Source organism: Sturnus vulgaris, chromosome 3 (assembly GCF_052056855.1).
Source record: "Sturnus vulgaris isolate bStuVul1 chromosome 3, bStuVul1.hap1, whole genome shotgun sequence".
Taxonomy (NCBI): domain Eukaryota; kingdom Metazoa; phylum Chordata; class Aves; order Passeriformes; family Sturnidae; genus Sturnus; species Sturnus vulgaris.
In genome coordinates this window covers 37,994,404-38,012,158 of record NC_142245.1, presented here as the reverse complement: position 1 = coordinate 38,012,158, position 17,755 = coordinate 37,994,404, and the positions used below count along the sequence as shown (strand labels likewise).

The 17,755-nt window shown below is 42.4% G+C and overlaps 1 protein-coding gene across 7 annotated transcripts in view; it reads right to left on the bottom strand.

The window, feature by feature from the left end:
* The window catches only part of LTBP1 (latent transforming growth factor beta binding protein 1), a 182,769-nt gene extending 169,000 nt beyond the window's left edge, over nt 1-13,769 (bottom strand). For 5 of the 7 annotated variants that reach the window (XM_014876282.2, XM_014876309.2, XM_088161380.1 and 2 more), the window contains exon 1: nt 12,850-12,920. Coding sequence is in view for 2 of the 7 variants with exons in the window: in XM_014876273.2 (XP_014731759.2) it covers nt 12,850-12,920; nt 13,309-13,754 (517 nt within the window). In the remaining 5 variants the exon portion in view is untranslated. Of the gene's footprint in view, nt 1-12,849; nt 12,921-13,308 lie in introns of those variants that run through there. The other 2 variants (XM_014876273.2, XM_014876299.2) reach the window with 1 other exon arrangement.
* Nucleotides 13,770-17,755: the final 3,986 nt, after the last annotated feature.

Below are 17,755 nucleotides of genomic sequence, written 5' to 3'. Positions count from 1 at the left end.
ACATAATACTGCAAAGGCATGTCTACCTTAAGGATTTATTCTGGATGCTAAAATTTGCATCACATAAAGATGGCAAAACAAATTAATTCTCTTATCTACAGGACAAAATTTAACATTAAATGATAGCAAAGGAAATAATTTCTTCATTAGTCACATTAAAGATGGCATACAATGAAGCATGTATAAGAAAAAAAATGGCTGAGCTACTTTGTTCCTGCAAACTAATCATATTTTTAATATTGTTAAAGATCTTTTAACATCGACAAAATTATACCTCAGGTGATACATTTTTTACTAGAATAAATAAGTTAATATCTTAAACTATAACATGGGATTCTGCACCATATTCAGATTCATCCAACTGAACAACTGTATTATTTAGAAAAAAAGTGAGTCCACAGCCCTGGTCCAAATAGATTACTTGACGCTTCAATCAAGTTCTAATACATATTTCTACAAAAATAAATAAAATGCACAAGAATATATATTAATTGATGCATTAGGATGAGACTGTGCTAATTTGGAGGCCTAGTTTATCCACTGGCAACTGTATCATACATGCCAACTACACACAACACAGAATTGCCCTACAACTTAAACCTGAGTTTTGCATGTTTTTTTCATGGAGCCTTTCCCTTCCATTTGCAATTTATCTGCTTTTCAATAATACTTAGCTACATTTATATGTACATGGCTGAAATAAATCATATCTTGAAAAATAAATTCAGGAGCCTAAAATTCTAATTAAATTTCACTGGCTTTGGAGAGACTCTTAAGACAAGTGACACCATCACCTGGGTCATCTGTATGAAACATGCAAAGATCACAGAAAAAAATTCGGGCCCAGTTAAGAATATTTTAAAAAACATCACAAAAAATTATTTTAAAAAAGCAAGACTTTCAGAAGTCCCATTTTTACATTAAGAAAGCATTCATATATTTCTGGAGATTTACAGACGCATGCCTATTAAACTCTAAGTTTCTCAGGAAATTATTTAAAAACCAATGACAACATAGAAGTAAGCTAACAGGACCACACCAAAAGTCAGTATGAAAAAAAATCCACTCTGCCAGGACACTGATCACAGCATTTCTCCTATCAAAAATGAAGAACAATGTATACACAATGTATTATACAAAAGACATATACACAAAAAGACAACCCTGAAAAAACTGCAACTCTTTCTCCTGTAGTTAAGAACCAAAGTTGTGCTTCAGAAGCCTACAAAAACATATTAAAGTGAAGGTTGCAGTGAATTTAAAACTATAAAGCTAAAAACAGAACCTGTTTTGATATTACCTCTTTTTTTTGCTCACATAGACTTGAACATTCTTACTTCACTGACAGCAATGTAAACCCTGAAACACTGTAGATGAAGCAAATGCTCTGCAGGACAAACTGCATTACTCTAACTGGCCTTTAACAAAAGAAGTATCAGCAACTATATTATAAAAGACCAGTGACAACAGGTTGAAAACCCCATCCATTAGATCTTCATAGCAATTAATCTTTTGACTGAAGTCCTTCATTAATGTTGCATAATACAAGATCACAACACTGGAAAAAGATCACATTTTTAGGAAAGAATTAAAACGAACATTTTAATTGACATAATACAGCAGTTTAGTTTCTAAAATGTCCAAGACAGCTGCAGTGTGCCAAATGAATGACCTAATTATTTTGTTTGAAGACAACAATAATGGCCCATAAAACTGAAAACACCAGTATTTTCCATAAAGCTAAGCTTCCAAAAACTGAAGTGTGGAAGTATTAAGTTCAAAACCAAAAAGCAGGCCAATGTACTGCTGTTAAAGGCAATTGGCTTCATCCTATTCAATTCAAGGAGGTCATGGCTGGAAATTCAAAATGGAGCTTGGCAAAGATGCAAATAATGAAACTAAGCTTAGTGGGTCAGATTAAAGATCCACTTAGTCCAGTGTTCTCCCTCCATTACTAAAGTGGATGCTTAAGGACAGGGTGAGACACAGTAAAAGTTTATACCACTACAGCTTTTGAGAATTAGAGGCTCAGCAACTTCCTGAGCAAGAGTGCTGGTTTTGTGTTTACTAAGTCTCAATAGATTTTTCTGTCAGAGGTTGACTAATCTGCTCTTTGAGCCACTTCACTGCAACATCCAAAACTTGCTGTGCCACAGAAGTTGGCCACATTGAAAGTCCAGGCACAGGCAATATAACCAATGTTCCCTCACTTTGCAGAAGTAGGGTTTGTGGTGGGGTTGACCTTAGCTGGATGCCAGGTGCCCACTAAGCCGCTCTATCAGTCCCCAGCTAGACAGGGGAAAGAAAATAAAATCGAAAACAACTCATAGGTTGAGATAAGGCAGTTTACTGAAGCAAAAGTTTGTGTGAACACAAGAAAGAAAAAAAAAAAAAAACAAAAAAACCCAAAAAACAGGTTTATTCGCTACTTTCCATCAGCAAGTGATGCTCAGCCACTTGCCAGGAAGCAGGGCTTCAGCATGCAGAGAGGTTGCACCAGAAGGCAAGGTCTGTAAATAACAAATGCCCTCTGTTTCTTCACCTTTCCTTAGCTTTTCTATCTGAGCTGATGTCATATGGTATGGAATATCCCTTTGGTCAGTTTGGGTCAGCTGTCCCAGTTGTGTCCCCTCCCAGGATCATGCCCACCCCCAGCCTATTGATGGGGGAAGGGAATATTGAGAGACATTGCTGGTGCTGTGCCAGCGCTGCTCAGCAGTAGCCAAAACCAACACCTTTCTAGGTACCAATGCAAAGCACAGCTCCAGCTCAGCCAGACCCCACAAAGTGGGGAGGGAACAAGAATTCTTTTGGGTTGGTTTGTGTTTTAAGACCATGCAATCTATATCTACTAAAAATAAAGTCATAATGACACATTTGCTTCGGAAGTGCCTAAGCCACAAAAAGCCCAAAACTGTATCCCAAAATGCTCATCCTTTTTATACATCGTTCCCTAACCAACTACTGCTCACCACTCTCTCAGACAGACTACTATGGGGTTTGACAAATGCATATCTGGCCTGGTATGGTTGTATTTGTGACATTCTTTCAGAAAAATCAAGGGTAAAATAACATTACCATTAGGTTTAAAGCATCTTATGTTGGTTTGGGACTGATCTATATGTACACACTTTTTAGTCCATGTGTTCATATCATTACAGTTAAAGTGTATATAAATATTTGCAGAAGCAAGACCTAAAATAAAAGGTTTATAATAGTCTCAAAACACATAATTATTATAAAACTTCTACATATACAGAATGCAATTTGTTTTAATACATTCTAAATTAAGCATAATTTATTATCTGGAATCAATAAGTATAAAACATTGTCTTGTATGGAAGGAATTTAGATAAATATTTCTCTTTTGGCCCTTCAAATGAATCAAAATACAAGTATAACCGATTCCACTTGTCCTAAAAATGTTTGTATAAAAGTAATATTAAACTAATGCTAATTCCTGGATTAAGATCATTACAATCTTATTCCTGTGCTAATCACTTATTTTAACTTCCTCAAAACTAACAACACATTTACAAGTTTATTTCCCTGTGGAGAATAGAAATGCACAAAAATTTATATTTCAGTGAGAAATTCACAATAAACAAATTTAAATATCTCAAAAGTTTCCTGCACCCAAGTTTCTAGCTTTTTAGCCTCAGCTCCACTGTTAAGTATTTCCTTTAACAAGCAATGCTGTTGGTTTGTACTTAAATGCCCACAAACGTTTTTCAATGTCATTCCTGAATTTCTAATACTTCAACACAGTTACATTACAACAGTGTTGTGAGTCTTACGCTATTTCTAATGTACCCATCCACCATATTTCTTTTACCACATGAAATTCACCTTTTTTAATCTCCTCTTGAGCACACATAATAGTCCAGCACCAGTTCAAACAGAATGCACAGACTTCCAACAAATTTCATCAGCAGTGCACATTGGCACAGTATATATCAACTTCTGCCATAGGAGTGCTAAATCCTGCCAGGCACAACACATGCCAGAGGGCAAATAATAGAAGTTCAGCAATTAGAAAGAGGATTTTAAGTATAGAGGTATTTCAGATGCCAGCACAAAATGGTTGAGAAATGATGCATGCATCAAGTTTACAGAAAGGGGAAAAACCAACACTGTGACATGGATACATCTGTGCTGAGGGCAGCATTCTCAGGTTTCTTTACATTCAACATAGGAATACTGTTAAAGGCATAACAAATACTGCCTTATTTCATGAATGCAAGGTTTTTATTCCTCGAGCACACAAGGAAACCAAACCAAAGCTCATCTTGGTTGAGTGCACATCCTAAACAAGAAGCTGTGATACAAAGGCACCTTAAACTCCTGCTGGGTTGAAAGACAGAGTGATGATGATCCCCAACCGATTCCAGAAGAAAAGCAATGAAGCGTTTTCCTTGGAAGGCCACAAGCTGTGGGCTCTGAAAGCAAAGAGGTATATTCCAGTTTCCCTCAGAAAAGTCTGGATATGGTGCTCACATCCTGAAGTATAATGTTTTTTAGAATTTCCTGTTCTCAGAACTACCCTACTGCTTAACTCATCACTTAATTCGCTTTTACTCTGAATACCCTTTGAAGTATTAAGTAATTGTCAGGACTGAGGATGCAAGTGGAGTCTAGAAACCCAAAAGCTCACTGAAGCTAATGCTTTTCTAGGGAGCTAGTTCTCTGAGTATAATCCTAAGAAATTACATTAACTGCAGAAAACCTGTGTGACCTCTACACTACTAATGGAGGTAGTATCACAACCATCATGTCTTTCTACACAGGAACTTGTTTTTGTCATAACTACATGGTCTTAAGGAATTCTTTCCCTAAATACACTTCAAATGAAAGCATGTGTTGGAATTTTTTCCTGTCCACTTCAAACCATCACATTCATTCCCACACTGGCATGTAAACATGACCTCCAGGAAGGGAAGGAAACAAAAAACAATGCTTTTAGCATACATATTTCTTCTAAAACAAACACACAAAAAACCAGTTTCCCTCTTAACCTAATGGCAACATCATGTACTTTACTAATAATATACTCTATGTATTTCCATAGTATAATCTCTAAATGCCAAGACTTATCAGAATTGAATAGCAACTGTACTCAAATACTTTAAAGGCTTAACTTCAGCAAAAGAATGCATTATTCTATCAGCAACTGTTTGACACTTGGCATTTTCATTCATGTTGTGTTTACTGGAGTTTATATAATATAAATAGTTAAGACTCTACAATCTGAGGAACATTTTAAAGTATTTACTTATAGAAGATCATAACTATGTGTATTCTGACAATACAAACATTTTACATGCTACAGATCGCTTTATCATTCCAGTGCCCACAAATAAAAATAAAAATTGTTCACTGCAGAATGGACTAAGCCAAGGAAACCAGCAGATACACACATTATGCACTATTTTTGCTGCTCAGGTTAACACCCCAGTATGAAATCCTTTTAATTCTCTTAACATTTCTCAGCACAGTGATTATTCATTTTGTTACAAAATAGTTTATAATAAATATGCAGGAAACTGAACAAACTAAGACAAGCTCAGTAAAAAGGCAACTGGAAATATTTAACTGGATGCAGGATTCAGACAGCTGAAGTGTTACAAAAAAGAGAAAGACTAGAGAAAAAACTATTAATCACAGTAGAGTAAGAAAAACAGTAAGTGTGATAAAATTTTTCCTAAATTCAACCAAGTCTCAATAAGAGTTCACAATTCAGTTGACCTTCTCTGAAATTCCAGGCCTAAACTCCCATCTAGATATAATAAAAACCTGATCTCAATTATCAAAAGCAAATATTGCCTTAGGACATAAAACAATTTCCCCTATGCAGGGATTATTATCTACACTTCACAAAAAAAAGAACGTGCCCAAGCAGACCTATTTTTAGCTCTGTATTTCAATGAACATCTTGCCTTACTGACATGAAAAATGCTTCCCCCTCTGTGTGCAGTCATAGATGTGGAGAAATGCTAAAGATTAGCTTTCTTTCTATAGTCAATGCACAGGGTCTATTTTCTAGGAATAAATTAGGCTACACAAGTACTGCTGCTTTTTTAAAGGCAGAACAAAAAGCCAACCAAAGAAAGAAACCTCAAACCCAACCCAACATCAGTCTAGCAACTAACACATCAGTTACAGAACTTGGACTGTCTTAAGGACCTGAACCATCAATAATCTCTCAATACCCAGTACTCCAGAGTTTGAACAAGGAGACAGTTCAGGGAGGAGTGTGTCCTTCTTCATCTACCCTCCATAAATCCTATAGCTCCCAGGCAATCCAAGCTTGCTTTAAGGCAGGATCAGTTGGCACAAGCAGCCCTTTGTGGTGAAAGCAGTGCTCTTCTCAAGGCTTCACAGACAGCGGAATGCCACCCCTCGCTACAGCTCTGCTTTTCCCAAGGTTGAGAGGCTCACTGACCCCATACACAAAGCCACTTTGCAGGACAGGAACGAGAGGGGAGCATGCCCCCTTCCAGCTCTTCCCTTCTCCATGCTCAGGAAGAGTGGCTGTAAGAAGGAAGGTCTAAGACTAGGACGGTGAGGATCAAAGTGTCACTTCTCTGTCAATACATCATTTTGTTCCTACACACGTGCAGAACCAGGCAGTGAACAACTGATGGACGAACCACAGCTTTCCCTGGCACCTACACAGCTTCTACTCCATTTCCAAGTTAAACACTGAAAACAAACAGCCAACAAACTGAAAGATATGGGGGAAAAAACAAAATCAAAACACCTCAGTTTTCTGTGTTCCTTCTGATTCTCTATTAAGAAGGGAAGTGCTCCAGACTTTTCATTCACTGTAGATTTATCACAACTTTACTTCAAGTCTTGCTTCTTTTGTTAACACTAACTGCTGCAATGAGCTGAACAAGTTCACTATCAATCTGTCATCTGCTCCAGTGTGAGAGCACAGCATCTTGACAAGTTTCTTTTAAGGTTCTCTTTTTTTGTTGTTGTTCTGCCTTAATTCTATACACACTTGCAGTATTTGTATGAAACAGACTATGTACCATTATAAGCTTATTTCCAGTAAAGTCCCCAGTGTCTCACAAAGAAAAGGCTGGGCATGTTTCACTTCATACTAATTGTGGACTTAAGTTTCCTCACCAAAATGAGGGAAAGGCACATGGCAGGGTCATGTGTAGAGCAGGCAGCAGCTAACAGCTCCCCCATCTTCTCACAGCTCTTTTACAGCCTAGTCTCACAGGAGGGAGGTTGGCTGCCAACCATGGCCAGGAGACTACTGCTGATTCAGGTCAGTCTCTCCTGAAGCTGTCCTACCAACTGGACTTAGTCCCCCAACACAAACCAAACCTCTTTATCTTTAGGTGTATACATTCTATTTAAGATACAAAGAAAAAAATATGTCTAAATAATAAAAAGGTAAATTCAAAACATGAGCACTTCAAGAATGTATTACAGAGTCATATTGGTGTTCATTCCACAAGACCAGACTACACCTTGCCCAAAATAAAACACCAAGCCCTGAAACACACGTGCTCAGGGCCTCAGGTCAAACCCAAAGGGTTTTGTCTACAGATCAGCTCCATGCTGCTTGCTAACATAGACAAAGACGACAAGAATTTGGACCCTGTCGTTCTACCCCCTTCCAAGGGCATCAAGTGAAAAATAAAGCAGAGCAGAATTACCATCAAGGCCTAACAAGAGCCTTCCCACTACAAAAGCCCATTTCCTGTACATAAAATTCAAAAGTGTTATTTACATATTACAGTAGCAAGCATAGCAAAGGTAAAACCAAGCTTCTCAAGCTTTCATGTTTTCAATTCTGCATTGTTTAAAAACCACATCAAAGGATAGATCAAAAAGGACTAATGTATAGGTCAGCCATGTGGGGTCAAAGTAGCTTGTCTCCTTAAAACTCAGACATTAAATTTTGAATTAGGCATAATTTGAAGGAGATGGATACTGCTTTTACTGAGATGATAATCTTAGAATGAGAAGAAACAACATTTGGGGACAGTATGTTATAGTTAGGCCTTGTATACACAATGTAAATAAACAGAACTTGGTAAAGCTCAAAGCCACAAAACTGATTAAGCACAAGCTTTGGGAAGCAGTTGTGGCCAGAACTCCAAGAAGCACAGCTGCAAACATTTGAAGTACTCGGTTCTGAATGATGGAAAGTACAGCTCTCCTGGATACCACTTCCTTGGAGCTGAACTGAAGACAGAAAATGAGTAGATTCTGAGCAACCCATACTAAAATAATTAACGATACAGAATTTTATGTCTAAACTGGAGGACTCAGGTATGTTTCTAAGTTTCCAGGTCTGGATCCTAAATCCAGAACAAGACCTAAATATGCAACTTTCCCTCACCTTCCCCAAGAAATTCAGAAACACAAGCTGGAAGCAACTTAAGGCACACTCCATCCAGGTGATCTGGAACCACTGGTCACACTGTCAGGTGCCCATGTCCTGAAGGAGACACAGAGCTGTAGCATGCTTACTCAGCCAGAAATATAGCTCTGGAAATTTAGGGAGGAGGTGGCTCAAGCTGAACAGCAATACACAAGCAGAGGCCAAGCAGATTCAGAAAAGGAACAAAGGGGACCCTTCCTCGGGGCAAGTATTCACACAACTTTCTAGACTTCCTGCCTCTACAGCAGCAAGGATCTACTGTTGTATATTTTTATTCTGAAAAATAAATTAAACCTCTGTAATGTCTTTATATAACATTGAGTCAGGGAGACTTTTTAAAAAGAGAATTAGCAAGATACTCTTTTAATACAAAGAAAAAGCCAACAGACTGCTAGCCTATTTTCTGATGACCTTCCCAAGCTGCCCAAGCACATCACAGACAGCTCATGATCAAACCCATAGAATTCAGTCCAGTAGAAAGTACTAGTCCTATGTATGGAATACATGCATGCATACACACAACACCTTCAGCTAAGTAAGACTTAAGACCCTTTTAATCTTAATTGACAATGATGGCATACCTGGGTTCTACATAGAGAGCAATTTCTCTCTCTATAAGAAATTTACTCTAAATGTGTTCCTGCAAAATCCACTTGTTCACCTCTTCACCCCATGAGCCTTTCTTACACCTTTGCAGTAAGGAAGTCAAGCCATTAAAAAGTGCTAGTTCTCTCCTTCTCACTTTAATCATCTAGTTTACACTGAGAACACTCACAAACAACTGCTATTAATACTCCAGACGAAACATATTATATATTTTACAAGGGGTTTACTACTATACCAAGGTGGTTCTTCTCATTTATCTTTTTAAGATATCAGATTTTTCATACAACAAGTAATTTTCTCACACATTCCCAACATGAAAAATAGTTCCTTGTACCATTAAGCCAACAAAATGAGAACAAACAGAAGAGCATATTTTGTAGAACTAGTTTTAACTAACAGAAATTTAGCAGTAAGCAACAAAGTAGGAGACAACAGATTTCAACAGGATAAACACGGGTGGTGGGAACTCCTGATTTCCAGCACAGGCCTTCCTGACAGTTGTTATAACTTGTCCAAGACCACATTTAACCTATGGTTTAATTTCCATAAATGAAATAATAAAAACCCCACACTCTAAGCTTTATTTGCCTTACAGACATGTTACAGAGCTAATTACTGTTTCTATAAAGCTCTGTTATGCAACAAGTACTAACAAAACATGGTGTCTCAAGCCTTGGTGGTATCTCATTACTGCACTTGCACAGATTATAACCTATGATAACTATGACTGGAAGATAATTCTTGTCCTAAACCCTTTCACGTGCTTCTAACTTTGCAAGATGTTTACTGTTGTGGTTCAATTTTTCCCACCTTTGTCTTTACCAAACGTGGATGTTCTGAAAGGTTGGTTTTGATTGTTAGGTATCATATGCCCAGCATAAAACAACTCTGAATACTTCTAACACCGTGTGTTATCATTTCATCTTTTTAATTAGAATGATGCAGCTCTTCATAATTTAAGTCACTCTAAGTTTGAAAAAAGTTCTTAAAACTTTCCAATGTAAAGCTGAAATATTAGGGACAGCGTGGGGAAAACCCTACATGCCTGAATTGGATAGGATAGGCACTCTCATACAGTTTACAGAAAGACAGAAGCTCACCTTCTGAGAACTGTCAGGCTTCCAAGAGAACACGAACAAATGTAAACACAACAAGCAGTTCAGCTTCAGACTAAAATTTAAATAAAAGGACTTTCAAAGCTCCCTTGCCTCCTCTGTATGGATGCTGTCCTCTAACCTGCACAGAAACATTACAAACACCCCCTGTCGCTGCTACTGAGGGAAAAGGGATGTGGCTGCCACTGCTCCCAGCCAGACTGCCACCTGCCTGGACTAAAGTTCACCCAAGGGAATGGCAGCCACAGCCTCACACGTGAGAAAGCAGGGCTAGCAAACTGCCAAAGGAAGGGAAGGGAGCCTGACTGCAAGACCAGACCTCTGCCCTTCACCCCCTCTTTCTGAGGTTCCAGGCAGGCTTATTCACACAGGTGCAGCAGAGCAGAAACACATGCTGCTTGTTCCAGCCTGGGATTACACCTGAGCTAATAAACCTCGCTGATCAGAGCTGGCTCTCAGCACTCTGGTTCTGGAAGCACGATGCAGACAAATGGAAGTTGGCTCTGGAAAGAGCCAGTATGGGTCTGGGGTTTATTAACTCAGGCTTTGCACCATGCAAAAGAGTAAAATCTGGCCCTAGAGACTAAATAGCTTATTAAAGTGATACTGAGCCTGAACTAATAAATCCTGACAGAATCAAACTGATTTTGCATCAAGTCAGCTCAGGTGTGCCAGCATCTGTGGCACAGTTAATCCACTGCTGCAATAAGCCACTCAAAACCAACAGAGCCTGCTATCTGAATTTTAAAAACTCACTCAATTTTACAGGAAACAAAGGGGTTAACTGTTGGTCAGTTACAGATTTTCTTTTCTTCTGAAAGGAACATCAGGAGCTTCCAGAAAAGGTGATATCTGGCTTTTATGACTGGGAGACTAATCTTCCATAGCTGAATCAAGTCAAAGCTATCTCATGGTTTGCCTAAGTTACAAAACAGACAACTTCAGTACATTCAGTGCTTCCCCTGGCCTGCCAAGAGAGGGGTGAAACTGAGAAAATCCAAGCCAAGTGTATTATACCACTGCTAGGAGGAACTCCAGTAGCATCAGAGCAGAGAATAAAAGTATTTAGTGCTAAGGACAGCCTAATATCACAGGTACAAAATGAGAAAATCCCCCCATCTTTCTTTTAACTCTGTCTCTGCTACTCCGTTCCTCCAGTAACTGTATGAGCTAACCAAATAATTAATGGATTCAAATTGAATTCTACACAGCTATCCCATAAAAATCCAGTTGTCTGACTTAGTCCTTACTGAAGACTCTAAACATAAAAGGAAATCAAAATGAAAAAAATTAATGATAACCAGAGAAGTGAAAAAGACAAAACATAAAGGGCAAAATGACTTAATTTACAAACAAAAAAGTTGCCTTGAAATGAAAGTTACTAGAAGACAGAGAAAAGGCATTTAAAAAAAACAAACACAAAACAATGTTTGGGTTTTGTTCAAAATAGTGAAAATAAAATTGGTTGACAATAGGACAGTTAAAATACATTTTTCACTTAATGTTCTGAAATTACTGAGTTTTTTTTCCATTTTGATTAGTCTTTAGGCTAAGGTAGGTGTTAATTAAGCTCTGCAGTTAGCCTCAAAATATCACTGTAAGCTGAAGGAAAATATTCTAGTACTTGTAAGGTGTTAAGCAAAACGTGACTAACCTAACACAGCAGCTTGCATTTGAAAATGTTAATGTAGAAGAATATCTTAAATGCATGTCTAAATTAGTAGGGAAATTGTGAAGTTTTGTCTTTAACTACTATCATAAAGTCTTTGCTTCTTAGCAACAGGTCCATGCAGGTCAAAGGTACTTGACCTTAGCAGGATTACAAAAGTGATTGCTCTCTATTGTGAAAAATCTCACACAGGGACAAAAGCCACTAGACAAAAAAAAAAAAAAAAAAAAAAAAGTCTTAAAAGCATTGCTTACTCCAACTCTCTCGAGGACAGTAATCTGTCCTGCTGAACTAGAGCAATATTCCCAGATCTGCCCAATCTCACTGATACTTACAAGAGTTTCCTGAAGACAAATGCCATTCCAGTCTTTCCTGACCTCGTGACATCACTCCAGTTTAGCCATTTGCAATATTTCTGCATATTGCCTAAAGTAGCAGCAGTTCTGCTTTCCCATTAGAAAGAACAACCAGAGCATAGCAGGATTGACTCTATCAGTGTTATTTTACGCACTTATTTTGTGTTTCTAGTTACCCCAGCAAAGGTACATCATCCTACAGGACCTTCACCAAACCCACTTTTTTCATGTTGTACAGTGCTTCAAAAATTCCATGTGGTAAGCTCAGGATCATTCACGTGGATGAAGGGACAGTGGAAGTAGCTGGTGATTCCTTGCTCCCCACCTGTGCTCCTCTGGTAGATTCTTTACGCTGTTAAAGCCCCCCATTCTAAAAACTCCTAAAAACCAAGAACTGATGGGGAGGGGATGCTTACACGCACAAAGCCTCCACAAAGCTCTCGCCAAAAATGTCACTACCCGTGCTAAGAATAAATGCAGGAGACACCCACTAGTCATCCTTTAACAAAGGTGAAGGTTAGGAAGGAGGGATTTAAGGACGGAAAGAGTGTTACATTTGCCCCGTGGGTTCTGTAGCTCAGCCAGCACCTCTTTGCCCACAGATGATCCCAGCATCCACCACCTCGCCAGGTGCCAGCGCGGTCCCCTCGGGTCCCACCCCACACCTCGCCCCTCCCCGACCGCACAGCTACTCACGTTTGATGCAGCGCTGGGAGCCCGTGGCCTTGCTCCAGCCGTGGCAGCACTGTCCCCCGCACACATTGACCCTGCGGGAACAGCAAACAAGGACCAGTGTCCGGCAGGGCACCCCCGCTCCCCATCCCGAGCCGGCCGGGGAGACAAAAGGCGGGAAGAATTAAACCTCCCGGTTAAACTCGACGCCTCCCTCATGCCCGGGGCCCGCCGCGCACTCCCGGGACGGGGGAGCTGGCGCCGCGCCCGGCCTCGTGTGCCGAGGATGCTCGGCGCCCGCGGCGGGCGTGCCGGGCACCGGGACCGGGCAGGTAACACCGCGGTGCCCCCGGAGCCCTGGACAAACCCCCCCGCTCTCTCCCCCTCTCCCGAGGGGGCGACAGCGGCCGCGACGGAGATGCTGGCGGCGGTCGGGGGCTGCGGTGGCGGAGCGGGGGCCGTGCGGGACGGGAGGGGCCTTACCCCGGCAGCGGCGGCAGCTGGTGCTTCTGGCGGAGGGGCAGGGCGGCGCTGCTGTTGCCGTGGGGGCCCGGCGGCGCCTTCAGCCGCGGGCTGAAGCGGGCCGGCTTGGCGAAGGAGGAGGCGTGAGCGGCGGAGTTGGGGTGGCCCTGGCCGGCGGGGCCCAGGCGGAGCTGGACGGCGGCGCTGCCCGGCTTGCTCATCCGCCGGGTCCGCTCCAGGGGGCCGTAGCGAGCGTTCAGCTGCACATTGAACGTGCGCTGCTGCTGCTGCTCCCCCCCGAGGAGGGTCGGGCGCTGCTGCCGGCTGCCAGAGGAGCCCCCCCGGCCGGGCTGCAGGACGTACGTGATCCTCCTTAGCCTGCCCTTTTCGGAGGCTGCGAGCCCTCGTGACAAAAGTGCACAGGCGGCGAAGAGGAGGAGGAGGAAGCCCCATCTGATCCGACCCATTTCCACAGCGGGAGCCCCTGCAGCCGGCGAACTTCGCGGAGCCCTGGTGCGAGGGTTTCCTCTCCGCCAAAGGACGCGTGTGTGTGCGACCTGCGCCCGGGGCGCGGATCCCTCCTCCGCTCGCCGCCCCCCAACCTGCTCCGGGCGGACGGAGAAGGAAAAAAGCCTTAGGATCCTCCCGCCCGCCCCCCAAAACTGTTCGGAAAGTTCAGCAAACACTTCGCCCCGTGGAGCAGGAAAACATCGTTGGAAGAAAGGAAGCGGCGGGTGCGAGCCGAGCTGCGAGCCGGCGCGGGAAGAGAGGAGGAGCAGCAGGGGAAGGGTGTTTGCTGCAGGGGGGTGGTCGCAATGGAGAGCAGATGTCTCGGTTGCCGGAGCTGCCAGGGGTCTGCGTGCGTGTGCAAGAAACGGCCCCCGAGCCGGCGCGGGCTGCTCCGAAGCCCCTCTTTAAAAGAGTTTCTCGGCGAGTGAGCGTGTGCGGAGGGGAGGGGGCGGGCGGGCGGAGGGAGCCCCTGCCCCGGTGCCGGCCCCGCGCAGCCAATCTGGGGCCGCCGTGACGTCAGGGGCGCTCCCGGGAGGGGCGGGAGGGGGCCCGGCCGGGGCCAGGTGACCGCGGGGTCCCGGTGACGGCGGGGTCCCGGCTCCGGAGCCCGCGCAGCTAAGCGAGCCTCGGGAATACCTGTTTGAACCTGGGGGCTCCGACTTGCCGTCTGCCCGGGACCCGGCCCGCAGAGCTGCCCGAGCTGCTGGGGCAGCGTACCTGTACTTCGGCAGCAGCTGAACCCTTGTGTTGCGTTTCAATGGAGGTGAGGCTTTAAAGCCCCAAAAGCGTAATATACGTGCTTCGCTCTGTAGGTGGGGACTCCATGAAAGCCCTTACACACGTTAAAGGTAAGCACATTCCTTCGTCTCGGCCTGATGAGAGCCAGAGGTTGCTCCTAGCAGGATTAGGTGGGACCATATTTTTCCTTGTTTTTCTTTATGTTCGTAAAGCATATGTATTATAAAGCGTATGTAAAGCATATTTACTTATGTATTAGTAAAGAATGAAATACAAACCGCAATTGTACACTCGTAATTAACGCATAAGCAAAACTGCCCACGTCTTTCCCCAGTGTGTCTTAACCAATCTCACCCTTTAGCACTGTAAACAAACAAAGTTCACAAAATAACCCGAAGGTTACATCTTTTAAAATACTCAGAAGTTGATGTGTCTGAGTTCTTTCCAAGAAACTTTGTGGAGAATCAGTTTGCAAATCCAATAGCTTGGAATTCAGGTCCTCCTCCCAGGGTTCTCCTCTGCTCTTTTCCAAAGCTTTAAGGACACTGACCCCGGCTCCAAACTGACGAGATTTTGCTCTTAAATGCTCTTGGCACAGCTCCATAGCCGGCAAGGGGAGCAGGAGGCTTTTAAATTGACTCGATTCTAGGCAAATGCCAGTGTTAGAAGCACAACGGTCCCTTCCTCCTTAGTTCTCATCTATTTTAAACTGCTCAAAAATAAATAGATGTTTTAAATAGATGAGAGTTTGGAGCTTGCTGTAGTCACAGTGTATGGGATGCACATCAATGTTAAAGGCTTCTGCTCCTGTGCCTCGAGTGGTCTGAATTAAAACCTAGTGTTTGAAAAGAAAATGCCACGAGTGTTTAGGTATTCTAAATCCACAGTGGGTGAAATGAGAATGAAACTCTGTGATGCTTCAGAGAAAAATGGAGATAAAGCCTAAAAGTTTCAGATCCCCAGTTTGAAGTTAACTGGAAAGTGAACAGTGAGACCACTGCCTCTTCTCGTAGCAAACATGCACATCTATTGTCTTTTTAACTTGGAAGACATTCCCAGCAAGGGAACTGTTCAGCCTTCTGAAGGCTAATTACTGTGAATCCTAACTATGCTAAATGTTTTTACAGTATTTAGGGAACAGAGAAACACCTTGAAAGCAGCGTGGGGAGGAGAGGACTGAGTAAGTGGAGAGAAACTGACGTGGTACTCAGGATTGTTGCTCTGCACAAGGCCGCTGTCCTTCAGAAGTTTTCCAGAATGAGATCACAGCTCCGTGTGTGGCTGGGTTTGTTGAACAGAGGGCAAAAACTGCATCATTCCACAGCAGAAGCCAGTTGCTTTTAAGAAATGTGAGGTTTAAGTCATGTCAAACAGGGGGCAAATGTAGTGTATTACTGGCTACTGTACAGCAAATGGTAAGGAACCTCAAGGGAAATATATCCACAAAGGTGGATGCCTTGCATAGAATCACTGAGGTATAAAAACATTCTTGAAAAAATATTTAGTGTTATCTGAAATTAATTGCTAGAGGTCAAGCACTCCTCACAAATTTACATGGCAGATCTGATTTTCAATGTTCTTTTTTTTTTCTCTAGCAAGGAAATCCACACTTTTCCATTTGTCTGTCTGGTTTTGCTTCTTCCCTCCCTCCCCCTCCTTCTCCACAAGGTCTTGTATGCTAGGGACCAGGTTTGGCTGCAGTAACACATCAGGTTGGCCACACAAGTTTTAATACGTAAAAGAAGACTTTAGTGGACCACTGCCACAGACTAAATCTAAGCTCAAAATTTCTTCATGTATAGAAGTTCTGCTTCCAAAGGACAAAAAGTTCATCCTGCACGAAACAGCCAGATGCTGGCCTTTTAAAATCAAGCAAGGTGACTACTAAAGTTCTGAGGATTTTTTAGTAAATGGTGTCACTGCTTGTGGGAAACCTGCTCTGGCTGCCTCCCCAGCTCCTGTGGAAAAGACACTGACCTGAGTTAGCAGTGACAAACAGAAATTAGTATCTCACACCATCTTTCAGGCACAGACCTCTTTTGAAGAAGAGTTGGGAAAGCAGTTTGCACTGTTTCTATTCTTGTCCCCTGTGGTTGTGACTAAAGGGTGGACATAAGGAAACATAAAGTTCCTTAATCTGTACACCACCCACCAGAGGGGCAGACCTTGGGATGCTCTGCTGTAAGGGTGAGGCTGAGAAGGGCAGAACTGGCTGGAAGACTGGGACATCTCCTGCAGGAGAGATGATGAGGTGGCAGGACTGCTTCAACGTTTAAAGGCTTAAAAGACAGGGGAGAAGCCAGTTTGAGAGTGTGAGTATCTACAAGAAGAACCAAAACAGCATTACTCAAACCAAAAGTAAAGGAAGAACTAAACTGCCGTATATGTTTTTGCTCAACTCTCGTGACTTTGGGTCAATCCCATGAGTTGAATGAGGAAGGACAATTGTTTTGAGCTGTCAAAGCTGGCAGCACTCAGACCTCCACCATTCTTTTCCTCAAGCAGCTGTTGCCCTGTGTCTCACGGAGGATGTGTTTGGTGCATAGGCTTGCAGGGCAATGCAGGGACCTTTGCAGGATGCTGCAGTGAGGATATGCAGTTATACTGAGGGTGAAGTCATCTGAGCACAGGTGATTGCTGAGCCAGCAATAAGCGTCGTCACAGTGTCACTGCATCTCCCTGTGACTCCATGTCCACATTAGCCAGGCAGCAAGTTAAAGATCAGCAATCCCTGATGTGTCCAGCTACGGGGTCACTAAATGGCTCTGCTGATCTTGTACATCCACCAGGCAGCATGTCTTGGCTTGTAAGAAAAACTGGGTTGGGAGCTCACATTTAATATTAGAGTTTGACAAGGATGAATGCTGTATTTAACCTCAATTTTGGCTATTTAAGAAAAGTTTTACAGTACTGTAGCTCCATTAGCTTCAGTTATATATTACTTCAAACTTCTTTTGAGCTAAAGGAGGAAAAGCAGTCTGTAATTTCTTGTAAACTGAGAATCAGCTGGAGACCTGTATTTGCTCTTTTCTGTACTATACAATTATCTGAAAAAATCCTGTATTTTGCAGTCTAAATTACACCTTTAGCCATAGCTCTGTACAGGTAACATGACTCTAATGTGGAGAGTATTTCTTTTGAACAAAAGAAAACGGCTTCGTCTATCTGTCATCAGAGTAGGAAAAAGAAGTAATTGGTGTTTATTATGTTACTAAAGTAT